Raw genomic sequence first — 27,798 nt, 5'->3', positions numbered from 1 at the left:
CCTTCTGCAACTATAATATTTGCAATCAAAAATCTTGATAGTTTTATGTAACCTTGGTTTTGTCTGATTTTCTATTTCGCCGTTAACACTCAAGCCTTCACCTTTTATATGCCATAAATCTATTTAGTAATTTTGAGGTTAATAAATATGTAAATTAAAATCGTCGTTCACTTAGCAATTTATTGATCTTTTTCGCAGCCAACTTCAAACTTAAACACTTTACCGTTATATATTTGAAAGGCTGATATAGTAAGATTTGTAAAAAACTTTCTTAAACTTTTTAGAATAGGCACTCAAGCCTTATCGAAGATGGAAGATCGAAAACTGCATTTTCATAATTTTTTACGGTTTTCTATCAAAAGGGTAAGAATATAATTCAAAGAAGGCAAAAATTATGTGAGTGTAAAGAGAATGGCTTGCAACATTTTCTTCCGGCAATTTCGATCTTGAGGATGCATCACATCCTGGAAGTCCTCTTGATCTGGTTAAAATAAAATTGTTGGTCGGTGCAAATCATTGAATAACAACTAGAAAGATTGTTTATCTAACCCTACCGTTGATCTGAAACGTCACATATGTATTAATTCGAAGCTTGACGTATGGATTCCTAATGTTTTCTTCGTTGCGTTCACGATTTTTTTGTGATTTTCCTATTAAATAACAAAGAAGTGATCCATTTTTGTATCGCATTGTTACCAGCGACAAAACGTAAGTTGTTTACAAGAATGTAAAGTACGGGAGATCATGGCCGAAAAAGGATGAAACCTGGACCAGTTTTAGCCTGCAAGGATCAAACATTTTATGAGCGTGGAATCAATTTCTTGCCGGAACGATGGCAAAAGGCATTGAATCAAAATGAATTTTATAAAATGTTTTACACGATAAAAAATTGCTCTAAAAAACGAATTTTCTTTGTGAACGAATTGGGAAATCAACAAATGGCGGCTAAAGGGTTGATGAATTGAATGCACCTATTTCAAAAGACTGCAGTTTTAAGAGCAACAAAAGAAATGTAACCTATATTAAATAATACTAAATAGTTTCCCGCTAAGCAAACCTGGAAATAATAGAAAAATGGGAGACCGAATAATCTGGCTAACTACCGTGGGATAAGTCTCCTCAACATTTATCGAGCGTATTGTGTGAAAGATGAAAGCCCGCCGTCAACAAACTGATTGGACCTTATCAATGTGGCACCACCTCTTCGTCGATTACAAAGCTGCTTTTGATAGAACGAAAAGACCTGGCTTTATGCCTGAATTTGGTATCCCTGCAAAACTAATACGGCTGTGGAAACTGACTTTGAGCAACACTAAAGTTTTCGTCAGGATCGGGAAGGGCCTCTCCGAGCCCTTCGATGCCAAACGAGGTTTCAGACAAGGCGACTCCTTTACGTATGACTTTTTCAACCTACTTCTGGAGAAAATAATTTGAGCTGCAGAACTAAACAGAGAAGGTACCATGTTGTATACGCTACTTTGGACTAAGTAGGCAAAATCCTCTTTCGACGAACAAAAAACAAACTCAATAAGTCACTCATTATTCCCGTCCTGCTAGGTGGTGTAGAGGCATGGACGATGACAGCATCTGATGAGTCGAAGTTACGAGTTTCCGAGAGAAAGATTCAGCGAAACATTAATGGTCCTTTGCGCGTTGGCCACGGCGAATATCGCATTCGATGGAACGATGAGCTGTATGAGATTTACGACGACATTGACATAGTTCAGCGAATTAAAAGACAGAGGCTACGTTGGCTAGGTCATGTCGTACGTATGGACAAAAACATTCCAGCTCTGAAAGTATTCGACGCAGTACACGCCGGGAAAAGCCGAGGAGGAGGAAGACCTCTACTCCATTGGAAGGACCAGGTGGAGATGGACCTGGTTCGCTTGGAATCTCCAATTGACACCAACTTGCGAAAAGAAGAAAAGACTGGCGCGCTATGGTTAACTCGGCTATAACCGCGTACGCAGTTTTTACGCCAGTAAAGAAGAAGAAGAATAATCAGCAGTTGATATCAAACCTTTAATCGTATATCTGGCATAGCTATCATTTCAAAAAGATTATGTGATAACCTACAGATATACACAATACATTCGAACCTAATACTAGGTTAAGAGGCCAAACCTTACAGGGATCTCACTGTGGTAGAACCTAGTACTAAGAACAATCATCGACACCGTCGAAATCGATAATGTACCATCAGAAGCTTCGCCTGGATCCTGCATTATCCTAGAACCAAGTTCGCACGCCTTTACTTGGACTCTATGGTATACGCCGCAAGCCTCAAGTTTCTTCAAACACCTCTCCGCATAACGTAAATTCCGTTCTAATTGCTAATCACTGCGTCGACATAACCGAGATTACCGTTAATTGGTCTAATTGAATTGTAAACGTTAACATTGCAGCAAAACACTTCGTCAGCCTCCGTCATCATTTGTGCTCCGTGCTTTTGTTTTCTTTATTTCCCTTTTCATCTTCTTTCTGCCGTTTCAATGGCTTGCTTTTTTTTTCTGCTATTTCCTTCATTTACCGCACTTAGCCACTCCACCAACTGTGCCTCGTCCCCCCCTTTGCGCTAATCGGTCGGCCTGTTTTGACTGGTAACAGCCGTACTGGCGGCCGTTGCCAGTGGTATGAGCTCTAAAACCCTCAAAAATGCCAATAAAACCGTCAATTAAGACGAAACCGAGCACTTCGTGTACTTAAGGGGGCCATTGTTCACACAATTTAACGGTCATTGGCTGGCGGTACTTAACCGTTGAACAGAAGCGTTTAAATGGATTAAATTTCCAACATAAACTTTTCACTTAAACAACTCGCCAGCAGCAGCGCGGCTACTCGTGCGACGACAGCGCCCTTTCCCTGCTCCTTGGCTAGCCGCCTAGGCAGGTGACTTCTTCTGTGTGCCAAAGTTTTAACATTCAACAAATTGTCTCCACTTCCGCTGGCAACGGACAAGGACACAAGGAATGCAAGTGTTTGGCCAAGAACAAAAACACCAACAGCAACAAAAGTATTAACAGCAACAACAACGAAAAGAGTTTTGCCAACAACAATAACAGTAACGCTGGCAATCAACTTGTTAATGCAATGAATGTGAAAAACACCAGCAGCAACAGCAACAACAACTGTAACAAAGTCAATAAGGACAAGTGCGAGGACGTCGGCGACGAGTGCATAAATCAAAAATTCCTCTGCACATTCTCTCGCTCATAAACTGCGACTTAACTGCTGGCGCCGAGCAAGTGGGCATGTATTAGAGATTGCACACACACACATACACACACCTTTTTCTAAGCATTTGGCAGTGTTCCTATGTATGTTGGTGTGACTGGCCGTAGTCTAGCAGCCAGCAACTGCTGCGAACTTCAAGCAAATAAGTCAACTTCCATCGACACACACACACATGTATAAGGTGCATGTGTAGGTGTGTCAACATGTGTGCGCCATGGAGAAAAATTTAACAAATTTGTTAGCTTGAAAAAAGCGTATAAACTACAAGAATGTGTAAGAATTGTTACATGACATAGTTTGCCGTTGTTGTTGTTGTTGCCATTGTTGCTGCTGTTGTACGCAAGCATCCGGCGCACATCATGTTCCCAGTAACATATACATATATATTTGCAGCTCCAGTAAATCGAGAGCAAAAAACCTGTGTAAAATACGCTCGTTAAGTATTTAGAAACAATACAAAACGTGTCCTGGCCTCTCATTTATTTTGTGGCACGACATGTGAGTGGCCGCTCGAGCGGCAGCTTTCACTAAATTATGCACACGCACACAATGCTACAAACATACTCATTTGCATAGAAGTTACCGAGGAGCTACATACAAGTCATGTGACTTCCTGTTGGCAAGTGCAGCCTCAAGACTCGGCTTGAATCTCTTTAAGGTTGAACTCTTTTCATTTTGCCACAAAAGTGCAAGTATAACTGTACTAAGATGCATTAATTAAAAAAAGATGCTCTTGGTTTTGACTCCAGTTATCAGTGGCATTAAAAAAACCAATGAAAAGCCATAAGTTCTCGCTGATCTTCCTCCATAAAAACCGCAACGCTTCCATTTGAGCGGCGAGTGAGGGGAAGTTAAGCTTTTGCAGCGCCGCAAAGCGCTGCTAATTAACATGTTGAGCATCTACTTTCGCCCAATAACGGTAAGTGGCAGCAGTCTCCCCAAAAAACGAGCGGAGTAATTACAGCAACATTTAAATGAGTTCGGAGCAGCGCACTCTCGTCTAGGCCACGCTGAAGGGCCACTGATGGGCGAAAAGAACTCATTAGAACACTTAGTGGCCACTTGATGGAGCGGTGAGGGACACGAGGAGTGGCGATGGTCAATTTCTATTTCACTTTATCAAGCTTGTGAAGGATCTTCGAAGGATGTTGCGAAAACTCATTAAGACATTCTTTAATGTTACCATTTGAATGGCGTTTAAGTCCGGCGGTTATTTTCTGGTATAATACTCTAGATTAAAGAAGCTTCAATATAAAATATTTTTTGTTTTATGTTAAACTGAAGCCAAATTATGGTACGTTATGGTAAGTTAAGTCAATGATATAAATGAGAGATAAACTTTAAAATTAAAGCTTTGGTAAACAGCTGAGTAGCGTAAATACAAACCTCAATTGTTGAGACACAGTAAATATGACTTTGAGACGCTTTATTGAAGTTTTCGAAAAATCGGTATAAATGCATGTTCGATTAACTTCAAATTGAGGACTGTTTGAAACAATTGAAAGCTCCGAAAAAAGCTTATACAGGGTTTGTCCGGAAAATAATGGGACTAATTTTCTTTCCCCGCGACTGTACTTCGGAGCATGCGCGCACCAACTGGTTTCGGTAGAGGCCGTTCCTAGCTAACGAACGAGCGGCTGGTCAGTTGTCTCCCAGCTGGTCAGTTGTTTTCGGTGGCACCAGGCCTTTTTGGAGGGCCAAGAAGAGGTCGCTGATGAAGACAGAGCTGGGAGCCCTGCGACTTCGACAAACACCGACAATGTGACTCGTGTGCGCAAAGTTTTGAACTCAGACCGTCGCCTATGTATTCGTTTAACTGCCCAGGTGTTAAATTTATCAAGATCTGTGGTTCATGACATTGTGACGAAGCACTTGAACATGCGCAAGGTGTGCGCGAAGATGGTCCCAAAAGTGCTCAGTGACTCCCAGAAATTGTGGCAAGTGGAAGTGTGCCAAGAAAATTTGAACATCTGTGAAAGGTAACCTCACAGGTGACTATGCATCTTTGAGTATGATCGCGAAACAAAAAGTGGTACACGACGACAGAGGGGATCCAAGCAGCATGCATCTCAGCTCTCAAGGCTATTCCTGGGAATGTCTTATCCGAAGATTGGTGGATCTTATGTGTAAAACGCTCTGAAATTAGTACCATTGTATATACAAATAGGATAGTTAGGTGACCAGATGAGCTTGAAGTAGTTGAAAACTAAGGCATTTCATTAACTTGAGATTCGAACAAACATATATATTTACCTACTATAGATGTATATGTATGTATGTATGAGCCAAGGCAGTCTGTTGAGCAAATAATTTTCCCAACCATTTTATACGCTTGGTGCTTTTCCACCGGAAACGGAAGTGTGTTGCCTAAGTCAAAAGTAAAAGCATAATTCAGTCGTTCGACTAATATTTGGAATGCGTATGTACAACAACAATAAACAATAGATAAAAGCATTGAAATGAATATTTGGATGTGGCAAGTTCATACATATGTGCCGTCAAAACGCCGTTTATAGAAGCTTCAACTCAACTTGCTTCAAATATCCTTCTATGAGACACAGACTTCGAGGAATTCAATAAATTTTCGTGATAAAAAAGATATCATCGAAGCAAAATTGGAAGACGTTCAAAAAATTGACTTAAATACAAAGAAAACGTTCTTTATTTGTCTAACTAAACTTGAAAGTTGAAGAGAAAAGCGAGACGCGTGAGTACGACAAGCTGGCCGACAGGGACACTGCTCGAGAATTCTACGAAAAGATGCGGCGACTAACAGAAGGTTTCAGGACCGGAGCATACTCTTGTAGAACCCCTCGAATTTATCTAGTGACTGATGTCCATTATGGAAATTATAAAAGGGAGACCCCACAGTCTGCGCCAACTACATCATATACTAGGTTCTATCGAGCGTATTGTGTGAAAGATTAAAACCCACCGTCAACAAACTGATTGAACCGTTATATTGATCCCTTCGTAAAGTAGCTGCCTTAATGCCACTATGTCTGAATTAAGTATCCCCACAAAACTAATACGGCTGTGTAAACTGACGTTGAGCAATACCAAAAGCACCTCTCCGAGATGTCCCTATCGTGCGACTTCTTAAATCTGCTGCTGGAGAAAATAATTCGAGCTGCAGAACTTAATCGAGCAGGTCCAATCTTTTATAATAGTGTACAGCTGCTGGCGTATGCTGATGATATTGATATCATTGTCCTCAACAAATATATACATATATAATAGCATCTATTCGGGAAATCGCCCAAAAAAATACCGAGGAATGTCGGAGCTTAAGTGCTTAGATTAGATTAGATTGGAAAATGAAGTATGCACCGCGACCTATGGATATGTTGTGCACTCCCCTAAGTCAAAACGAACCACTTAGCCTCAGTACATAGACGAAGCCCAATATGTTGCTGGGTGCTAGTGAGGCGATGTGATCGCTATGCGGAAACATGGACCCGAGAGCCTTAATCCTGCGTCTACAGACTGCTGAACAGTCTATTGGTAGGCATATTGGTGGAATGAGGAAGTTGCTACTCTGAGAAAGCTTTGTCACTCAACTAGACGGCGTCTGCGGCGTAACCACAATGAAACGAATGAAAATCGACTTAAAGAAGAATTTTAAAGCCACAAGCCCCTGAAGTCGGCTATTACTCGGAGCAAAAACTCATGTTTTGGGAAGCTCTGTGAAAAAACAAACATTGACCCTTGGGGAATAGCTTACAAAATCTGTATGTCGAGATTTAAAAATAAGCAGCAACAACCTTAAGTTGCATTTTTTTGGAAAAAGTCGTCGAAACGCTATTCCCGAAACACGATCAGATTTCCTATGCCAAACGACTAAACGAAGCTGCAGAGTCATCCCCGTTAGTCACAGAATAAAAACTCCTGGCCATAGCAAGGAAAATAAACAACAACAAAGCACCTGGATTAGATGGCATACCTAATAGAGCCCTGTTGGAAGCTATAAGCTCAAAACCTCAACTGTTTGCTAAAATGTACAACGCTTGTATAAAGGAAGAGGTGTTCCCCTACTCGTGGAAAGTTGAGCGTTTGGTTCTGCTCCCAAAACCAAAGAAACCACCTGAAGAACCTTCATCATACCGACCTTTGTGTATGCTCGACACAATGGGTAAAGTGTACGAATGTATGATACGACACCGCTTGGAGTTAGCAATACAGAAAGCCGGCGGAGACAATAGGGCTTTATAAAAAAGAGATCCACTATTGACGCACTACGAGAAGTCGTCAATACTGCGAAATGTGCAGTAAGTGGGAAAAGATGGAAAGGTGGCACGAAAATGTACAGCGCGCTGATTACCATGGATGTCAAGAACGCGTTTAACCCGGCAAAATATGCGGACGATCTCATGGTGGTAGCAGTGGCAAAACAATTAGACGACCTAAGAAGCAAATGCAATGAGTGCGTAAATGATCTACGGCACTGGTTCTCTTCTGTGAGTCTGGAACTGGCGGCGCAAAAAACTGAAGTTTTATTCATAAGCACCAGGAAGGTACAAGAACAAATAGAGCTCACTATAGGGGAGAGAGATTACTTCACAGCAGGAACTAAAGTATCTGGGAGTAATATTGGATTCCAAATTAAAATTTAAGGAACACTAGTAGTATTCTTCCAGTAAAGCAACCAAAATTTATAATGCTTAATCGAGAACCTGAACCTGATGACCAATACAGGCTGTGTACGTTCCAGCCGGCGATTCTTAATAGCGAAAGCAATGAGTTCCGTAATACTGTATGCAGCTCCAGTATGGATTCAGGCAATGAATATAAAAGCGTATGCTAAACAAATAATTGCGGTACATACGCTTTCTGCAATTCGAGTAATAAGTGATTTCCGGACTATATCAACCGATGCTGCAGAAGTATTATCCAGTATACCACCCATTGACATCCGGGGAGATGAACTCGAGCGATTATATCAGCTATCAGCGCCTAAAACATTATCGGCAAGGGCAGAGGAGAGAAACAAAAGCACTAAAATGTGGCAGGAGTCACAGGAGACATAAATGCCCTGTCTCGCCCATGGAGTAATACCTAATCGGTGGTTCCGTGGAAGAGTCTTGAGTTGAGAGTAGGTTAGGTTTAGCGGATTAAAGTTCCGCACTTTGGCTTTCGAAGCTTCCCCCTAAAAAAAAAAACAAAAAAAAAAACTAAATTAGTAGGTGTTCTGGAGTTTCCGGCTCCATGTTGCAGAACTGGCAGTTTGCACAAGAGGCCAGGCCCATGTTGTGTAAGTGCTTCCTGAGTTTGCAGTGAATGACGTTTTCGAGCCTTCGTTGTACCACTTCATCACCATCCTCTTAACATCAACAGTTTACTGTTTGGTAATGGTGTCCTTTAGCAAAAGAGCCAGTGGTATTTCATCACTTAATGCTTTCAGACCTGCAGTCGGGCACGTACCCATGGCACCCGATGCGCAGATGCAGGCAAGTCGTTGCAGCTTCTATAGTTGAATACGTAGCGAAATCTCCGATGCTTTTGGGGTCCAAGCCACCGCCCCATGAGTAATAATCGGTCTAACCTTCATGATGTGCTTGGGTAGTAACACCAGGATTTACCGACAAGTAGATTGCACACCATTAGTGCCTTCATAGCCTGGAATATGGTCAGGTCTACATGCTACTTCCACGGAAGTGTAAAATCCAGCCCAGGCACAGGTATTTGACGATATTAGTCATTTCCAACTCTCAAGAGATTGGAACTCTCCCGCAGCTCCCCTCCGTGGATCCGCCCTTGTACATATACATGCATATGTACATATGTATATATTAAACAATCTGGCAAGAAAAGACAGTTGTTCCGGAGCGGCCATGATTTTCAGAAATTCTAACAATTACATTGCAATTAGTTGAAACATTTAGAAACAACCAGGAAAGATATATTACGCTTGTGAATAACCGAGATGAAAATCCAATGTTATACTGTTATCAAATCGAAACTCTCTGCACTCTTTATTCAACACGATAGAGTGAGTGGGATTTTGCTAGACTGCGTATGTTCCTCATTCAAAAACCGTTATACCATTTAGTTCAACTTAACATTTTCAACTTTATTTCTGAATGCGTGAAAATAACTGAGCTGGCGCATGCCGTTGGTGCATACGTACTAGTATAATTGTTGTTTTTATAATAATTTTCAGTTTTTGTTTGTTTGTGTGTTTATTTGCTTTACTTTATACAACTTTAACTATTAATGCTCTTTGTGTTATTTTTGAGTTTTTCTTTCTCATTTATTCCATTACCAGCTGCCATCGTGGCCACTCCTGGCAAAATTAACAACTAAAGGCAAGCTACAATAAAAATAAACACAATTCGGCACTTGCAACGGTAAGTGCGGTAAATTAAGTTAATAATTAAAAGCATACAAATGCATAGATCAGTATTTTGCGCAGTTCGCAATAGCAGTATTATTTATTAAATGAACTTCTTTTGTTTTTGTATTTGTTAAGGAGTTTGGCAATCAAACAAATGCAAATCATTTGTACTAATTTTTGGTTTGACACTCGCAAACAACAAAAACGAATGTGTTTACACAACATAACAAAGTAGCAATTAAGCATAAACTCGGTTTACTTTTCAAACATGTCTAATTACATACTTATGTAGATAACTGCCGTCTGCTGCCGTTTAAGTAGTGAACTGGGTGCTGCCTTCTCTCCGTATCGTCCGTGGGCAACTCTTTAGAGCAGTCAGACCACGCAGATAATGACATATCTATGTATGTATGTATAATTCTATATTTCATTTATTTATTCTTAACAATAAATTTGAATGGTTTTAATTTGAATTTTGTTGTTAAAAGTAAAATTTCTTCAAACAATTAAAAGGCAAATTTCGGTTTTGTTGATAACAAATTGTTTAACTACAAAAAGGAGTTTGTAAATCAAATTTAATTAACTGTAACAACAATGACGTGTATTGCTAAAATTGGACAGAGCATTAGCGTTGTTTGCGTATATTCTCGTACCGCTGCTCTTCTTAAATTGTTAATTCTTTTCCATATTTTGCTGTCGCTCTTTGCTGTTAAAAGTGAAATCTACTGGAAAGTGTTATTGTAGAGTTGCACAATAGTGAATTTTTGACAAATAGAACGGCAATTTAAATATAATAATCACTGATGCAATTTAAATGTCGTTCCAAAGTTGACGAACGTGCCACTAATATTTCACCGTTATCGAAATTCTTCTTTACGGAAGAAGTAAAACTACGAATTGTAAATGTAAGTGTTTTGAATAGTCATTGTTTTCGTAAATAAAAGTTGTAGTCTTTGATAAACGTATATTTGTTTTGATATTTTCTGCCAGCCCTTCTACTGTTGTTGTTGTGTTGTTTGATACTACTGTAATTGTTGTTATACTAAACTCTCCGTCTTTATCTCTGCAACTGTTGCTGCAGTAACAGACTCAGCTCCCTTTACACCTATTAACTGAGAAGCTAATTATCCAATTATCAAGCCGCAACCGAGTCTAAACTGATTTTTGGTATGATTCAAGCGTCCGCTCAAAGCAAATGAAAACGGAAGCGGTTGCAACCGTTTCTCCAACACACCGCACACATTCCAGTTGGAATCGAAGGAACCTACGATTGCAAAACAAATTATGAATTATGTAATTAAAAATGTATGGTGATTTATATTAAATGCGTTTTTACCTCTGAAAACGAGATCAGCCTTCGGCAAATCAACTTGATAACCAATCGTTGCAACAGCCTCCTGCATTCTTAGACTAGTTTCTACTTCAACACCAATTTGCAGTTGTTCACTGGCCTTTTGATAATAGCAGATATGAATGCCACCAGGTCCCAAAGTTCCCGACCACACAGAATCGGCTTGTGTGTAACGACCAACTGCTGATACCACAGCTATTTGGCCGCCCGGTACATTAGGACCATATTGGTAGGCAAGCTCTGCACCAAGGGCAATGTGATCAGTTACTGACTGTAAATAGTGACCAACAAAAACGCCAGAATTATTAAAAATGTTTGGATTGCCAACGGTTAGGGAGGCTGTGTAGTCATCACCACGATAATCAGTTGTTAACTGGGCAGCTGTGAGTTTAGAATCTTGAATCTGTGAAATAAAGTATCGAAATTAAATTGTAAATATAAAAAAAAAACAATAACTAATTGCAAAGCAATTTAACAGAAGCAAGTCAGTATTCACTTACTTGCGAGGCGAATTTACAACGAATGCGCGGAGTAAATTGGTGTATAACGTTGGCGTTTAGATTTCCGGAAGGATCAATGTCACCCAGCAATACTGGGAAAGCTTCTGATGGCCCGAACTGTTTGGTACCTACATAAGTAGCACCAAATCGGTACCCACTTGGCTGTGTACTGCAGAGGTTTAAAGTATGCGAAACTTGAAAATGATTACTTAAGCCTTTATTCAGCATAATTTTCGCACCTTCAAAGGTCATAGCTTGAATATCTACAAAGTAGCAAAAGATAAACATATCATATCACAATTAATAAACTTGTAATTTTGTACATATATAAAAAAATGAAGTGTGAGGGGTTTGTTTGATGTACATATGTGAAGCAGCGTGCAGCACTTGTGCGCTGTCATTTCCACCACCACAACGAATAACATGAAAACACCATTCTTTCACATGCGTTTGGGTTATGTCATCACTTGTAGTGGAACTAAACCGGTGACTTGAAAGAACACACACGCTCACCTTTACATTTCTTATGCAGTTCTTCAACAGTTCCAGGATTCTCAAGCTTTTGTTCCTTTAAATCTCCTCCGTCGTTGGCAGAAGACGCCGCAGACGTCGCTGAAGTAGCGGAAGGGCTCTGCGATGGACTTGACAATTCTGGTAATCCCAGTTTGGCAGCGTCCAGCGATGAGCTAGAGCTAGACGATGCGGCCAAAACATTCCCCATATTTATTTACACACTCAAGTTTCTCAATTTAAACACTTATTTCTGCAATTTATCACGCTTTTTATACAGGTCTTATTGAAATCTTTCCCGAATTTCGAAACAAAAAGTGGGAAAGTTCACAAATTTTCCGATGAAAAGAACGAAAAATTGCAGTGACGTTAGTTTTGACAGTTGGGTGAATTTCCACCACGTGTGTGTTGAGTTTGCAGAGATAACACTTTTCAATTTCTTATCTCCAGCTTTTAATCAGAAGAGTTACCACAAAAAAAATACTCAAAGAGAACAAAGCATATATACCAGTATCGGTGAATAGTACCATGTCAAACGACGTTCAATTTAACTACAATTATGTAGAACTATTATATTTTATGGCTCATATTTTCGGAAAAATCATATTGTTTATGAAGCGGGTATCTGCACCAGAATACCTGGTAAGGGCTGGCAACCCTAAGTATTGTTATTTCTTCTTTTTTGACATACGTCAACATTGCCTTTGATGCCGAGCTTATGTTATTCTGTTTTATTGTTTTATAGCAACATAGGCAGAAGAAAAGTTAAACAATTTTTTTCTGAAACTGATTCAAGCAGATGAATATTATTATAAAATGCCAAGTAACAAGATTTATATAGTTATGTAATCTGTAAGTGCCTCCAACCAAATTAAGAGCTTCAGTAACTATTCAATCGTTGGCAGCATCCTGTAAATTTATATAAAGGGACAATCACTTCCTAACAAAAATTTTTTGGTTATCGCTTTAACCTTGGAACGTAAAGGGGAATAGGTGGTTATGAATTTACAGTCATTTTTTAGGGATTTTAATCCCAGGTAAGCAAATGTTTCGTAAAAAAAACAATATTATACATGTGTGTTGAAGATTGTAATGCATATATTTGAGCTATTGCGAATATAAGTTCACTGGTGCAGAGCACAAAGTAATAACCAAAAATGTAACGATATCAATGGTAATGAATAAAACCAATACTTTGTTTTGAAAGAAATGGCTTTGAGATATTCCTGAGCTCATACACACCTGTATTTATAAATATATATAGTATATCTTAAGTCACTCATGTTGTGTTGCTATTCTTAATTTTACTCATTCAGCAAATTCGTAGTGCACTGCAGCTTGCTTGGATTTATAATATTGTTTGCTCTCCGCTTAGATGGTGGTATTGGTAAGATTATCAAATTTCTTTCATTGAATTACACTGTTTTCAACGATTTCTCGTAGATTGGCCATATTGGGCCATTTTTATGCCGTTATGGATATGGAAAGGAATCGCCATTTTGGGTGCCGCAGTCGGTGCTGTAGTTTGGTGCCGGTACCCACATTACCGGTAATGCGTTGCTTTTGGCTAATCAATTCAGATTTTAATATCACGGTCTCTCCTTTTATTGTAGACTTGAAGGTGATTCGTACACGCAATTCAAGGCAATGCTGATATCTCTCTCACTGCATCTTATTTTACTCATGTTCGAATTGCTCGCTTGTGACAAATTAAGTTCTGGCCGACATCTGTGGGTGCTAGTTTTCATACCATTAATATTTGGTTCGGTGGCGAGTGTCGGAGCTTGTGTGTGGGCTGTTAAGCACGATCGTTCTTTTGAGCTGGAGCTATTTTTGGCGGTTAACGCGTTGCAGTTTGTGTCGTTGCCTCTTAAGTTAGACCAATTCGTCAACTGGAATTGGGAAGTGGTATTTGTCCCAATGTGGATAGTTATTTGTTTGAGCTTAGTCAGTAAGTAAACCAAATTTAAATTTTGCTCCTAACTAAAAAACCTATATAGGTGTTCTATACAATGTAATATTTTGCGGCATTATGATGCGTGCACCGGAAATATCTTTACAGCAAAAGCGAGCTGCTTTAAATGCGGCTGTGGGAAATATTTGCACAGTACTTCCTTTGCTTTGTTTTCAGGTATGAATGATAACAAATTTAACATATGTATATGATAAATACGATAATATAATCATATTTTTAGGTTGTAATTTGTGATAAACTGGAAGGAGAACTGAAGTTTCCCTATATGATTGTTTTCAGTCCTTTAATGATTTCACTATCAGCATTAATTGGATTAAGTTTTAGTGCAAAAGGTGGAAACAAATGGTGGTTCGGAATTCGTAAATCCTTCCACCAGTTTCTATTATCAGCCATGCCTTTCCTACAGGAATATGGTAATATATCTTATCACGTGGATCGGTCAGCAGCTGCGCAATCAGTTCCTTTGGATGCTTCTACTAGTAATGCACATACAGAAGACTTCGACAAGCACGATAAAAAGAGCAAAAAGGGAGCCAAAAATGATAACATGAAACCAGTGATGCCCATAATCAGTATTGACATGCCTGACTAAGATTTTTGGAATATTTTAAACTCGTAAACAAATATGAGTCCAAATACTTTCATATAGCTTAAGATAACTGAAACTATTAGAATTTAGAATGTATGTATTTATGTACTGCACACAATGATATGGGGATTACATTTCATTTGAGCTTGTCGATTCCGTTGTTTAAGCGTTTTCGCTTCGAAAATTGCAAGCTAATAAGTAGCTTAGAAGCACACATGAATCCTGTATGTCCTGTTCATTAGGTAGAAGCAGGGCTAGAAAAACTTTGACCAAAATAATTAAAATTCTTCCTATTTAAGAAATTCAAAATAAACAATTTTTAATTTACTGTTTTAATTTCAAATGCGTAATATTTTGGTCACCTACTATTATTTTCCGAATTATGTCTTTTATATCACTTTTAATAATAACAGAATAATTTCTAGGTTAGAAACAAAAGTAAATAAAATCTGTAAAGGCAAAAGTTTTTAACCCTTTTCAGCTAAGTACTTATTAGTGTTTGTTAGCAATATTATGTTTTATGTACAATTGCATTTGTAAATAAACACATTAAATCACATATAAAAGTTTCATATGATTTCAGTGTTAAATAAGTATTTTTGGTTTAATTTTCTTATTAGAATTTCATTTGTATTTTGACGTTTTCATAGTCTGCATGTTTTAAAAGTATGCAAAACGAAAAAAAATATCGTTAATATATTATGTTCGCAACAATAGACAAATAGTGAATGCCCTTAAATTGACTAATGGCAGATATGTGAAAATAGTTATTAATTCACCACTTGGTTCTAGCAAAAGAATTGTAATAGAAGAAATTATGGGAAATCGATATGCAACACTGCGTTTTGAGGACATTGCATACAAAAAAGCCGAAAATATACATATTCATTTTTTCAGGCGTCTTTTCAGTGTAATAGGAAGAAAATTTTTATAAAAATACAATTTTCTACTTGTGTCGAGCAAGATTAAACGATAAATATACTTTAGTTTTATTGTATCTTAATTAGAGAAGATATTCAACAATATTTGCATGATTCTTTGTGCTATTACATATAACCCAATATCTTGAGAATTTCAACTTTCCTAATTTTGTTAACGAGTTTTGCTATAGTTTAAAACGCGTAAGAGTTTAAAACCAGTGAATTGGAAATTGTGCTATTTTGTGAAAATATGAATATAATTGCGGGAGAACCAGTACCGCCCGGTTTTGAGGATGAAATAAATCGTGACCCCCAAATCCAAAAGGCAATTGATCAATACAAAGGCAATGCTCTTGTTGGTCTTGAGTATACACTTGAATTGCACGAAGATGACCGCCGTGAACCTGGTTACTTTTGTGTGCTTTGTGATAAGCGTGGTGATCCACGCACCATAATGCAACATTGGACATCTTACAATCATCGTCTAAAGTATCTAGAGAAACATTTTCCAACGGCGGTACGTGAATTCAATCCTGTCAAATACAAACCGAATTCGCATCAGATTCTTTTAAGCGTTGTGCAAAAATTATCTAAAGCTGTAGAAGATCACCATGGTCGTTTAAAGTTAATGGTTGCCAATAGCGATGACTTTCGTCGTATGAAAGCCAAATTTGTTGGAGAAATTAATAATAAATTTCATTTTGACGAACGAAATGGTCCAAACTTTCTTGACGTGATCGATCGGTCTCTTTGGGAACCCAATTCGAGCTCAACTACGAACAAAACAGAGCAAACATTACAAATAACTATTAAAGCTCCGAAACGTATAAATGAAGACTTTCCAGTAAAATCAAACCGCGACGACTTGGATGAAATTTCAAGTGACTCCGATGGACCATCAAATTCGAAAAAATTGAAAAAACGGGAACAATCACCTGCTTATAGAGTGTTGCCGCGGGTCCGACGCTCGCCGCCTTTCGAAGAAGAACGAAGCGAAGATCGTAAGGAAGCTGAAAAGAAGCTCCCAACACCAAAAGAACTATCGCTGCAGGCTTCGCATATTGCACAAGAAAAGTATAAGTGGGAAAAATATAAGTGTATGCTCGAAATACAACTTAAACAAATGGAAAAAATTCAACAAGATTATGACAAGAACCCAGAAAAGCATCCTTTATATCCTGATGAATGGAAGAAATTTTGGAACCGACGTTATAAGGAGTTACAGATGGAGAAGAAAACAGACCCGAATAAATACGATTACAAACCTGAGTGGATTGCTTTTTGGACTGAACGCATGAAGGATTTGTTCAACTCAGAAGTAGAAAAAAAGAAGAAAGAAATTAAAGTTAAACTTGGTCTGCCAGAGAATGCAGAGGAGATGGTCGACCAGCTGAAGGAAAAATACAAAGTACATATTGGTCGAAATGCAGTAGGTATAACATCTGGAGGTCATGTTTTAGGACCAAAGCTTTCTGATCGTGGCCTTGACATTGCCTCAAAACGTTCCAAAAATTCAGGCGATATTATTAATATAAGTGACGATGAGTCACCGGTTCGCGGTAGAAATCTCCGAACACGAACACATTCTCGATCGCATTCTCGTTCGCGTCGTTCACGATCCAAGTCGCCACGTATCTCACGTGGTCGTGATTATAAGCGGTCACGTGATCGTTCCTCATCATTATCAAAAAGTCCACTTTCGGATGAGTATAATGCATATCCCATGCATTCCCACCGTCATCGCCATCCAACACGAAATTTTCCACCATCCGTTGTTGAAAGTGAGTATTTCAGTTCATCATATCCACCACGCGGAAGATTTTCAGCTGTATCAACTTCTGCACATTTTGGTGGATCATCACATTATCGAATTCTCGAACCTCACCAATATCCAAAATATGAACGTTCACCATCACCGAATTCTAAATCTGCAACAGCTAGAGAAGAAGCAGAGCCTGAAGACAATGGACCACTCACGGTTGTAGCTGTACTGCGTTTGCTTACAGCACTTGAGGACCATCTGGGCAGTCTTGGACCAAAAGTAGTTGATTTGTTAGGCAAGGCTTTGGCATTAGAGAAGGTGAAGGCCAATTCTGCAGACGATTTATTGTTTAATGAGGACCACGTTGTATTTTTTGAAACTATCAAAGAAAAATTGAAAGGTATAATAATCGCGGACGTCCTAGACGATCAACAAAAAATCAGAGCTGTAAAAAAAGCTATACAAAATATTGCTACTGTAATTCATCAGGTTTCAACAAGAGGTAAGTACCAATCATTTTGAAACAGTAAGTACAAAACCTTTATGTATATGTATATATAACATTAAAATATAACATATTCTGTATTGAATATAATTATAATTAATCCATTAAAAGACAGTAAAGCAAATAAAGGATATTAGGAAAGTGGCACACATGTGTGAACGTAGATATATAAGACATAATTGTAAATGAACTATGTAATATTATTTACTTTATAAAGCTAAGGTAACATAAACTATTTGAAGAAAAACCACGATGTGACACGTGGAAAAGTGTGAATTGAAATTCCCGAGTATATATATCGTTGTATTGTGATAAAATGTTTTTTTTTTTATTTTTAAGCTACAACATTCATACAATTTTAAATCGTTCTATCGTACCACCAATTCAAAATTTTTAGAGTGGTAAACCTCTATATAAAATATACGAATATACGTGAGTATACTCGTATATCTAAAGGCTGTTTTTGCTAGTGTTTTTTTTCAACTATTGAATCAGCTTAGTTTTGTACTCATATTTAAAAGAAGTGAATTGTGAAATATTTCGACCGTCCCGTCGCTTGGCTAAGCATTTGAAGATTTGCGAGAACGCTTCATTTACGTTTTTTTTTCTTACTCAAAACCGATTCCTTTTTTTGCCTACTTCGTGCATTCGTACTAAAGTTTTAAGTGTAAGTGAAAATATTATAATGTGTCGAAGGGAAGCCAAATATCCAACATCGGTATATGGGCCTATTGCAAAGAAAAAGAAAAGAGTAAAAGCTAAAATATTTCATAACATAGTATGTCTTCCATTTTGGCATTCAAATATTAAATGATGTTTTTCTATTTTTAACACCCACTTAGGTAACTCATCAAATAATATTAACACTGAAGTTCCAAAAACTAACGATAAAGGCGAATCAGCCATTAAAGTCAAGAAATCAGACAGTTTTAGTATTAAAGATTTACCATTCGACCGCCAAGTTATTTCCACTAAATTGGCTGCCGCTTTAGTCTTTCAAGGACGCGAGGATGTATCCACCGAGGATATGGATAAGTTGATTTTCATATTCCTTTTATTCGTAAAATTATCGAAAGAAAAACGAGAATTGGATGGTAAAGCTTTACAACTTGCAGCTTTGCTAGCTCAATTAGGTATATATGTTCCATCGTCGTCATCTACCACCTCTGCTGCATTGGCTGCTTTCCCGACTATTGTTGAAGACTTGATGGAAAATGAAATAGGTACCGGGAATGTTCGTGGCCACGTCAATGAGAATGAAGCTTCAAATGAGACAGTTGATAAAGATGCAAAGAATGATGGTGCCAACAACATGTTGGAATCATTAACGGACTCTGACCTACAAACACTATTGCAAAACTTTAAGCACTTGTCGAGTGAGGAGCAACATCATTTGATAGCACATCTAAAGAAATTGGAAACAGCTGACCCATTACGTGTTGAGAAACTGAGAAAATTTGTTAACCTGGCTGACCTAACTGAAGCTGCTTATTCATCACCCTCAGCTAGTACAAGTAAGTCCAATCTCCGAGAAAGATCCCGCACTCGTGATAGTCGTTTTGATGAGTCTCCAGTTACAAGTACTAACAAAGGACGTGGTCGTATTTCCGATGATGACGATGATGATCGACGTCGTGGTGCTAGTGTTTCGAATCCAAATAGATTTAGTCTTGATGATGAAGACGAAGATGATGATTATAATGTAGATGATGTGTTTAAGGCGGCATTCCGAAAAGTAAGTGATAATTCACGTCAATCTAAAGGAGAATCTATGTTAAGCCTTGAAAAAAAGAAGCCGGCTCCTGTACAAGCTCCAGCGCCTATTATTCCGGTATCGTCATCACCGAATGCATTGACTTTTAATCGTGCTGGTCTTAATATATCACTGAGCGATACACAAAATTTAATTGCCAATTTAATGGGCTCATTGCAACAAAGTAATTCAAATCAGAAAACTAATACTAAATCGACACACACAAATGATGGGAAAGGACAACAGATACCGACTAGGTCCAATGTACCAAGTGTGCCCAAAGTTCCGAAAAATCAAGCAATGCAACAACAGACACACCCATCAATACAGCCAACTACTATGCCCTACTATCAACAAGGTCAACCGTCACAGCCGCAAGCTTATCCTGGCGGTAGTGGCTATCAACAGATGGGTGGAATGAATAATAATCAATCATATTACAACTCGATGGGCTACAATAACAACAGCGGGCCTGGTTACCCGGGCTATCAACAATGGGGTATGGGAGATGGTCAGCAGTTCGGTATGCAAAATTTCATGGGGCAACAACCACAAGGATCACAGCAAAATATGGGTTACAATAATATGTATGGTCAAGGTCCACATTAATTTTCGCAAGCATTTAAATATCGCATAAGAATAAAAAAAAATTACGTCTCGTCTCTCTCGGTATGTATTTATGAGAATTTCGAAAGTTTTCCAAAATAAATGAACAATCTTTGTTATTTCAGGATATCTAAAAAACTTGGAAAATGAAAACTTTATATCCAATACTAATCGTAAAATGTTTCAAATAAAATAATATTGTACACGTACGAATTCTATCAAATGTATGTACCATCTATACTTTATGTCTATTGCAATGTGAATTTTTTCCTATGAAGATAGGGATTAAGTTTTTAAATACTTTTCATCTTACGCATTGGGATTTAATTAAATTATTAGATAAGAAAATCTTAATTGTAATTGAACTTTCGGTCAAAGGGGTTTATGCTCAAGCTCGTAATATTAATATACGCGCTTTTATTTTTTTTGATTTCGTATAAAAATATGGGCCGCTTTGCAGCCAAAATCTGGTTTATTTTATTCTTTAGGAAAAATTCAAATGCCTGAATATTATGTATATGAGAAACACTGCTTTTAAATCTAATTGCTGGTAAATACAGCTTCGGGGTGAAATATATTAATAAATGCAGACTTTCTTTAATGTTTACAAATATGGAGACGCACGGTAAGTACAAAATAAGTTATAAAAATATATAGACCTAAAAATTCAAAGAAAGTTGAAATTGTGTCTTGGAAACCCATAAGTACCCGAATAATTTTGAACATAATTTGAATCTGTAATTTTGAAATTATCATTGCATTTCCTTTTAGCATATTGGGTATATACATAAATAAATAAATTGTAAATCGATTTCAATATCGCCTCAAAATTGCACGTGAGGTATCCTAATAAATCTTGTTTTTACCTATCGCTTTAAGCTTCTATTACAATTTTGAGTGTTTAGCCTGACATTATTTTAAGCACATACATACATATGTATTTGTTTTAAGTGTATGGATCACAATAATAAATACTGATGTAAAATAGAATATTTATCATTTGTACTTTTAATTTTATATAAAGTGTTATAAGAATATTGACAATGCAATGCCGTAACAACAAAAGAACTACCCAGAAACGTAAAATAACTCATGCACCTTCACCTACTGCTGAGGAAGAAGTTGAGAATGTGGAGTATTTGGATGAATGTGTCACGGACGAAATCGAAGAAGTTAGTGGAAGTGCACACAACAATCTCCCACAGGGATTTATTAAATCGGAAACTGCGTTTGAGGATACATTTTATCCAAATGCTGTTCACTGCCTTATAGCTCTTTACCGCGATAAATATGAAAGGAATATGAAAGATCCTAAAGAAATTCAAAGTATATACGAAAGCGTCTGGGAAGCCATTTCTAAAGATATGCGCGAGAGCTATTTTGAGTTTGACGCTCAACAAGTGCGCCACAAGTTCACACAGCTTCGTCAACAATATTTTAATGTTTCCTCCAAAAAGGAAGCAGAAGAATTTGTTTTCTTTCAACCACTACACGAAATTTATAATGATAAATTAATTGCAATTAAGGTGAATAATGAAAAGTTCTCTTCACGTAAAAGTAAACACATACGGATATATCGAGATGATGTACTCTTCAACTCACGTATTGAAACTGAGACGCGTGCCACTGAAGAAAGGCCACAACAAACAGAAGAAATCATAGAAAAAGGCCCGAACAGACTAGTAGATTGTGATGTTGATTCACTAGTTACAAAGGATAAGAATGAACAAAGCGAATTAAACGAAATTCCGGTCATAAATTTGGAATACTCAAAGAGAAGGATTCCTGATACAGAATCCGACGAGATATCAAATTCAAAACGGAAAACAGACGATTTCAATAGTGAAAGGCTTAATATGACACTTGCAGATTACAATGAAGCTCAACAGCGAAGGCATGAAGAAAAAATGAGCTTGTTGAGGCAAACACTTTTATTACAAGAACGAGCTTTAGATATACAGAATAAACTGTTGGATGAAATTGTTAAGAGAATCAAATGAACTCCAAGTATCCTACAATCTCATTGCGAAACTATGTAGAATTCTTTCAAATAAATAGATCTCAATAGTACATCGTTGTTTTAGTATTTATTTCCCGTAAGGAAGTTGGGAAAAGTCAAAGTCTTGTTCTGTCAATATTTTCCTTAATTCTCTTTGCAAAAGGTCATGTAAACATTCGCCGCTATGTTTGTAGATCCACCTACCCCACTGCCCTTCAGTTGATACGAAATCATAACGTTTGGGTCCACTTGTGGGAGAACTGAGCCAAATCTGTTTGTTAGGTGTCTGACGATTTATAACATAGGTGCCATACTCATTACCAAATTTAACAGTGAGTACGCCATCCTGTGAAATATAAAAAAAATTAAGTAAATATTTGATTTATCTATGATATTCTTAAATAAATACTCCATAGGTAACATCGCAAGATGATAAATTTTGAGCATTCTCTGTGAGTTCTTCAAAGTAGTCACATAGCGCGTCTAGAGTCTCAGAGCAAACTCGCTCATATGTGTTGCTATCCACCAAAGTTGCGTTTGTGTCATTCTTGCTTTCGGTTGTAGACCCAAATGATCTGTGTGTTGACAGTACTTGAGGATATGAGGAAGTTGAATTTATCGGCCTATGCAAATGTGGCAATTGTCTTCCGAAATTTAGTCTATATATATTTCGTCCATGATTTTTATTTATACAAATTCTTAAAGCACGTAAAACCAATAAACTCGACATTCTCTACAATGATCTAATCAGCTGTTCAAGAATTTATAAACGTCAATTGAAATGAAATTTTATTTATTATTTGTACTGATGGCAACACTAGATTTTTAATAATTGACAGACCATTTTGTAGAATTTTGCGAGATTTTCTGTGGGCAATACCGACGCCAAACAAGTTCGTGAAATTAAAAAATAAAAACTTGTATATGCTAATATTTTTTAAGACGTAATGTCTCTACCAAGTAATTACAAACAAATTGCTGTTGGTGCACCTACGGGACCGCCAACCCCAGCACCTAGTAGCGGCTCTGGAAGTAGTCGCTCGCGTTCTTCGACTGCTGGTGGAGGTTCTGATCGAAATAAAGATACTACACCAATATTTACTCATAGCAACTATGGTAATCCCGCTTTTACCCCTCAAAAGGCAGGCAAATCTTCCAGTTCGAAAAATCAGTCGGAGTCTCGTACACCTAAACCACCAAAGCCTCCAGAGAAGCCTGTGCTGCCATATATGAGATACTCGAAACGTATTTGGGATAGTGTTAAGGCACAATATCCAGACTTAAAATTATGGGAACTAGGAAAAAAGATTGGTGCAATGTGGAAACAACTAACTGAATCAGAAAAGCAAGAATTCATTGATGAGTATGAGGCTGATAAAGTTGAGTACGAAAAAGCATTGAAAACGTACCACAATTCACCGGCTTACCTTACATTTCTTGCTGCTAAGAGCAAAGTTAAATCAGATTCCGATGTACACGAGACACCATCTAGATCCAGTGGTAAAAGTCAACAGGAACGACGGATTGATATACAACCTGCAGAAGACGAAGACGATCAGGATGAGGGATATTCATTTAAGCACGTAGCATATGCCCGCTATTTGCGCAACCATCGGCTTATCAATGAGATATTTTCAGACGCTGTAGTCCCGGATGTACGTTCTGTAGTAACTACTCAACGTATGCAAGTATTGAAACGTCAAGTAAGTTCACTTACTATGCATCAAACGAAACTTGAAGCTGAGCTACAACAAATGGAAGAAAAATTTGAGGCAAAAAAACAACGTATGGTAGAATCCAGTGAAGCTTTCCAAGAAGAATTAAAGCGTCATTGCAAACCTGCAGTAGATGAGGACACATTCCAGAAAATGGTAGTAAAAATATATGACGAAATTAAGCGAGAACGACAGCGTGCAGATGAACATCCCTCTGGTGGGAGTTCCGCTACGGGTATACCGCAAGCAGTGGGTACTCCTAATGAAGATAAAATCGTTTCTCCTACTGTACCTGGTACTGGTGTTTTGCCATCTTCAGGTAAGATTCAAATTATATATATTATTTATTCATGTTAAAATTGCTTACATTCCAAAATTTTAGGAAAAAAAGATTCAGATATGTCACTTCCAAGTACACAAACACTTCAAACTCCAAGAGATGGAAATGAGTGTGGCAGTAAAACAGAGCCAGAGCCGATGGACATTGAACCCAGCTCAAAACCTTCAGCACCGGTGCCCCCTAGACCAGAGGTACAGAAATCTGTAGGTAAAATGGGAGGGGAATTAATAAAGGAGACAAGTAACAAATCACCAACTTCGTCGAATATAAAACCTGGACAGCCCAGTAAAGTACCAACACCAACACCAACCCCACCTCCACAAACGGGTCCAATAGAAGGCGCTGCTGGAAACCATGCTCTTTCATCTGCAGCTGTATCAAATCCATCATCTCAAATAAGTGTACCACCAACACAAACACCACCACCACAAGCTGTTAATCAAGCTAATCAACAACCACCCCAACCGCAATCTGCTCAACAGCCACCTCCAACCCAACCAGTTCCACCAACAATGCCAATGCACCCACATCATCCTCCTCCAACACATACTCATTTACCCCCTCATTTACCTCCACATCAATCTATGTCAGCTATGCCCCCTCATAGTGGGTATGGCAGTTACGGTGCCCCAACTGGTCCCACTCGGTCACCATACTATCAACCGCAGTATGGGGCACATCCTGCTCAGCCATATGGACAATATGCTCCTTATCCACACTACCAACAACCTTACGGTCCACCTCCGAGCTCACATTATATGAATGCACGTCCACCGCCACAGCACAACGGTTCGCCTGTTCATTATCCGGAGCATGGTGGACCTGTTTCAGCACAACCACAACAGCCCCACGATGTTTATGGTCAACAACCACCCCATAATCCAGTTTTACCACAACAGCAACCTGTAACAGGTACAGTTCCACCTTTAGCTGTTGCTGGATCGGGTAACGCAAGTGCATCAACAACAGCTTCTGGCGTTGGTATTACGGCATCTGATGTTACCAAAACTGAGATTGAAAAGAAAGATACTGGCGCTGAGTAAATGAGGATAATCTTCGCATGCTTAATATTATAAAATTTTCTCAAACCATTTGCCCATTTTATACTTATGCATAAATACTAAATATTAGATGGTCTCTAAATGTCTAATCTATAGAGCAATAAAGTTGCTGAAGGTAATTATAATATATGTGAATCATTATTTGATGGTGGCCTCTTTGAATTGGAAATATTTAATATTGCAAAAAGTTAATCGTTTCGCAATGGGTATAAAATGAATCCGAATAATCATATCAATTAATGTAAAGAATGAAGTCTGGCAAGGCTGCATTTCGCCGGCCCCTTTGTTTTAAGTTTCTATCAACGTCATTTTGCTTTTTGCCAAAAGTGCGAGCGCAACACGAGCGACATACCTTAATTCATTCTTCCTATTTTTGTTGAATTTTCATTTCGAAAGTTTTATAATTTCATTAATATTCGCAATTATAAAAAACATTTTAGAATTAAATAATAAAGTGATGCAAATATTAACTTCTACCAATAGATAAAAAAGTGAAAAAATTGCAAAGGCAAAACTCAAAAAAGTGAAAAGTAACCGCCTTTGCCGATTCCACGCCATTCGTTCGTTATTGCAAACGAACGACTCGTCATTTGTGACTTTTTGCGTTTTTGTTCTTCTGTTTACGGCTTATTCGCCGCTCGTCCATTTACGCAGTGTCAAAGACTATCGGAATTTTTTTATTTGTCGGCTTGTTTCTGAACAAATTGCTTTATTATCATCGAGTTTTCCTGCAGGATTAATTAATCAGGTAAGTAACACATGCTTCTTATTGATAAATACTCATGGTCTTGTAATAAGACAATGAAAGTATTGAGCTGCTAAATTACCGGCATATTGAATTGTCATTGTGTTCTTGAAACTGCATTTTCTTTTGTAAGTGCGTCCAAATGAGTCATTGGGTTGGACGCGGAAAGCAAAAAAGCAAAGTGTACGAATTAATATTTCAACAAAGCGAGATTTGTTTGAAATAAAAAGAAACAAGAATGTATTCCAAATGAGCTCATCTGCGTGTTCTTACAATTACTACTGGAAAACATCGGAATAATTATTTAAGTATGTATTTCGTGTAATTTTATGATCTGAATCCCGCTGATCCAAGTCGGTTCAGTAACCTAACCTCACTTAGTATTTATTTCATCGCTTATCCAGTCTTCGGTATGGGTATATTGTTTCTATTCATAATACGTTAATAGTTTATTATGTGCTTAATATGTGTCAAGCGTTTGTTTGGATTCAAAGACCTTTATTTTTCCCGCTCTAATCTCCGTTGATGTTCCTGTCCATTTTTTTTATCCTGTCCTCATTTTGTGGTGAAATACATCTGTCTTAAGGTTTTAAGTTCCTGTCGATTATAAGGAAGAAATTAAAATTTAAAATATAAAATAATTTTTTTCTGGTCTAGTATTGTAAGGTACTTTTGTTTAAAAAATGTTACAAATTCATTTAATTAGATCAGTGTTATTTTTGGACGATATTAATATTATTTTATGAGGTGACTTTAACTTCTTAGCAATGTTAAATATACGTACATACATACATACATATGTACATACATATGTACATACATATCTAGCATCCAATTCTGACTACTAACAGATAAATCTCGTTGCATTTATCTGTTAAATACATATGCCAAACAAAAAAGTCGTTTAGGTCTTTTTCCATACATTCGTAAGTATTGGCGTTAAATTTGTGGAAAAAAACAGTTTTCAAACGAAACAGTGGAATGCTAAAATAAACACAAAGCAAAAGATTATTCATTCATAGTGTAAATACAATGGCTACGACAGACTGCAGCGGCACGACAGTGAACTGAAAACGTCGTTGTTCATATTACTACATGTACATTTTGAGAAGCAACAACAACACAATGGCCGGCATGTACACAAAACAACGCAGTTGTCCATTTTGTATGTACACAATTTCGTTGTGGCCATACTAATTCCTTTCACTTCAATGAAATTTTAATATTTTGTTCAAAGTGAAATTTTTTATGCAAAAAATAAGTAAATAGGTCAATATTTTTGCTTTAAATTATCAATTGTTATTACAAATGATATAATAGAGCTATAATATAGCTATTTTATGCTTTTATTTGTAAGATAACGTCAAGTTTGTTGTAGCTGTGAATAATATTACATTTTACATATTAGTGGCATCACCACTCTACCTCCTCTTTCTATCTTCCATTCTACTGTCAACTCTACTGTCGTCCTACTGTCGTTGGCAAAAATAGGAACAAATTGAAGTTAGCGAGAACGACAACTGTCGGCCTGCAGTCGTGTAGTTGTGCAGCTGTCAAAATAACACTGCCCATAAGAACGTGTGTATTTTAATATTTGACAGATGTAGTTTGCAGTCTGTCGTAGCCATTGTGTTTACACTATAAGAATGTTTTAGAGTTTAGTTCTGATCGAGCCTGAATAAAGCGCACTAGTGCCTAAAAATAATTTACATATGTATGTATATTTTATTTCTGGGAGTTCTAAACTACTTGGCAAACTTGATATATGTATGTATGTATGTATACTTTGAGATCGTTAACAACAACAGACACACCTGTTGCTTCTAAAACAATTATTAAATAAATTTCAACAGTTATTTTCTTTACAAAAAACTATATTTGCTTACATTAAACAAT

General features: G+C 37.6%; 6 protein-coding genes across 7 annotated transcripts; 4 read left to right on the top strand and 2 right to left on the bottom strand.

The window, feature by feature from the left end:
• Positions 1–9,625: 9,625 nt before the first annotated feature.
• LOC120775062 (mitochondrial import receptor subunit TOM40 homolog 1) lies at positions 9,626–12,290 on the bottom strand. The gene is made up of 4 exons (XM_040105042.1): positions 11,936–12,290; positions 11,423–11,685; positions 10,908–11,325; positions 9,626–10,835 (listed from the first exon to the last, which is right to left on the bottom strand). Exons 1-4 carry the CDS (start codon positions 12,141–12,143, stop codon positions 10,696–10,698), a joined length of 1,029 nt encoding a protein of 342 aa, XP_039960976.1. The 5' UTR covers positions 12,144–12,290; the 3' UTR covers positions 9,626–10,695.
• Positions 12,291–12,670: 380 nt separating this feature from the next.
• LOC120775391 (transmembrane protein 185B) lies at positions 12,671–14,832 on the top strand. 2 transcript variants are annotated; one of them, XM_040105552.1, is made up of 7 exons: positions 12,674–12,784; positions 12,838–12,969; positions 13,249–13,319; positions 13,376–13,481; positions 13,546–13,883; positions 13,933–14,063; positions 14,128–14,832. In XM_040105552.1, exons 2-7 carry the CDS (start codon positions 12,932–12,934, stop codon positions 14,497–14,499), a joined length of 1,056 nt encoding a protein of 351 aa, XP_039961486.1. In that variant the 5' UTR covers positions 12,674–12,784; positions 12,838–12,931; the 3' UTR covers positions 14,500–14,832. The 2 variants fall into 2 exon arrangements, with proteins under 2 accessions (XP_039961485.1, XP_039961486.1); XM_040105551.1 differs by having other exon boundaries at positions 12,671–12,969.
• A 95-nt stretch (positions 14,833–14,927) lies between these two features.
• Positions 14,928–20,637, top strand: LOC120775389 (uncharacterized protein CG7065). Its single transcript, XM_040105549.1, has 3 exons — positions 14,928–17,680; positions 18,526–20,105; positions 20,168–20,637. Exons 1-2 carry the CDS (start codon positions 15,667–15,669, stop codon positions 20,043–20,045), a joined length of 3,534 nt encoding a protein of 1,177 aa, XP_039961483.1. The 5' UTR covers positions 14,928–15,666; the 3' UTR covers positions 20,046–20,105; positions 20,168–20,637.
• Positions 20,638–20,992: 355 nt separating this feature from the next.
• LOC120775393 lies at positions 20,993–22,112 on the top strand. Its single transcript, XM_040105553.1, has one exon. It carries the CDS (start codon positions 21,086–21,088, stop codon positions 22,040–22,042), a length of 957 nt encoding a protein of 318 aa, XP_039961487.1. The 5' UTR covers positions 20,993–21,085; the 3' UTR covers positions 22,043–22,112.
• LOC120775394 (frataxin homolog, mitochondrial) lies at positions 22,111–22,795 on the bottom strand. The gene is made up of 2 exons (XM_040105554.1): positions 22,451–22,795; positions 22,111–22,387 (listed from the first exon to the last, which is right to left on the bottom strand). Exons 1-2 carry the CDS (start codon positions 22,769–22,771, stop codon positions 22,130–22,132), a joined length of 579 nt encoding a protein of 192 aa, XP_039961488.1. The 5' UTR covers positions 22,772–22,795; the 3' UTR covers positions 22,111–22,129.
• Positions 22,796–22,890: 95 nt separating this feature from the next.
• Positions 22,891–25,282, top strand: LOC120775390 (SWI/SNF-related matrix-associated actin-dependent regulator of chromatin subfamily E member 1). The gene is made up of 2 exons (XM_040105550.1): positions 22,891–24,075; positions 24,139–25,282. The coding sequence occupies exons 1-2, from the start codon at positions 22,989–22,991 to the stop codon at positions 25,137–25,139; spliced, it is 2,088 nt and encodes a 695-aa protein (XP_039961484.1). The 5' UTR covers positions 22,891–22,988; the 3' UTR covers positions 25,140–25,282.
• Positions 25,283–27,798: the final 2,516 nt, after the last annotated feature.

The sequence above is a fragment of the Bactrocera tryoni genome, chromosome 4, assembly GCF_016617805.1.
Source record: "Bactrocera tryoni isolate S06 chromosome 4, CSIRO_BtryS06_freeze2, whole genome shotgun sequence".
NCBI classification, from domain to species: Eukaryota; Metazoa; Arthropoda; class Insecta; order Diptera; family Tephritidae; genus Bactrocera; species Bactrocera tryoni.
Note: the sequence above shows the minus strand (reverse complement) of the source record. Positions and strands in the feature narration are given on the sequence as shown.

Coding starts and splice junctions, on each gene's coding strand:
- LOC120775062 (XM_040105042.1), bottom strand. CDS start 12,143: ATGGGGAATGTTTTGGCCGCATCGTCTAGCTCTAGCTCATCGCTGGAC. Junction 11,686..11,935: donor ACTGCATAAGAAATGTAAAG/GTGAGCGTGTGT, acceptor GCTACTTTGTAG/ATATTCAAGCTATGACCTTT. Junction 11,326..11,422: donor GTTGTAAATTCGCCTCGCAA/GTAAGTGAATAC, acceptor TTTATTTCACAG/ATTCAAGATTCTAAACTCAC.
- LOC120775394 (XM_040105554.1), bottom strand. CDS start 22,771: ATGTCGAGTTTATTGGTTTTACGTGCTTTAAGAATTTGTATAAATAAA. Junction 22,388..22,450: donor CTTGCGATGTTACCTATGGA/GTATTTATTTAA, acceptor TATATTTCACAG/GATGGCGTACTCACTGTTAA.
- LOC120775390 (XM_040105550.1), top strand. CDS start 22,989: ATGTCTCTACCAAGTAATTACAAACAAATTGCTGTTGGTGCACCTACG. Junction 24,076..24,138: donor TGGTGTTTTGCCATCTTCAG/GTAAGATTCAAA, acceptor CCAAAATTTTAG/GAAAAAAAGATTCAGATATG.
- LOC120775391 (XM_040105551.1), top strand. CDS start 12,932: ATGAATTTACAGTCATTTTTTAGGGATTTTAATCCCAG. Junction 13,482..13,545: donor TGCCGGTACCCACATTACCG/GTAATGCGTTGC, acceptor CTTTTATTGTAG/ACTTGAAGGTGATTCGTACA. Junction 13,884..13,932: donor TATTTGTTTGAGCTTAGTCA/GTAAGTAAACCA, acceptor AAACCTATATAG/GTGTTCTATACAATGTAATA.
- LOC120775393 (XM_040105553.1), top strand. CDS start 21,086: ATGCAATGCCGTAACAACAAAAGAACTACCCAGAAACGTAAAATAACT.
- LOC120775389 (XM_040105549.1), top strand. CDS start 15,667: ATGAATATAATTGCGGGAGAACCAGTACCGCCCGGTTTTGAGGATGAA. Junction 17,681..18,525: donor TCATCAGGTTTCAACAAGAG/GTAAGTACCAAT, acceptor ACACCCACTTAG/GTAACTCATCAAATAATATT.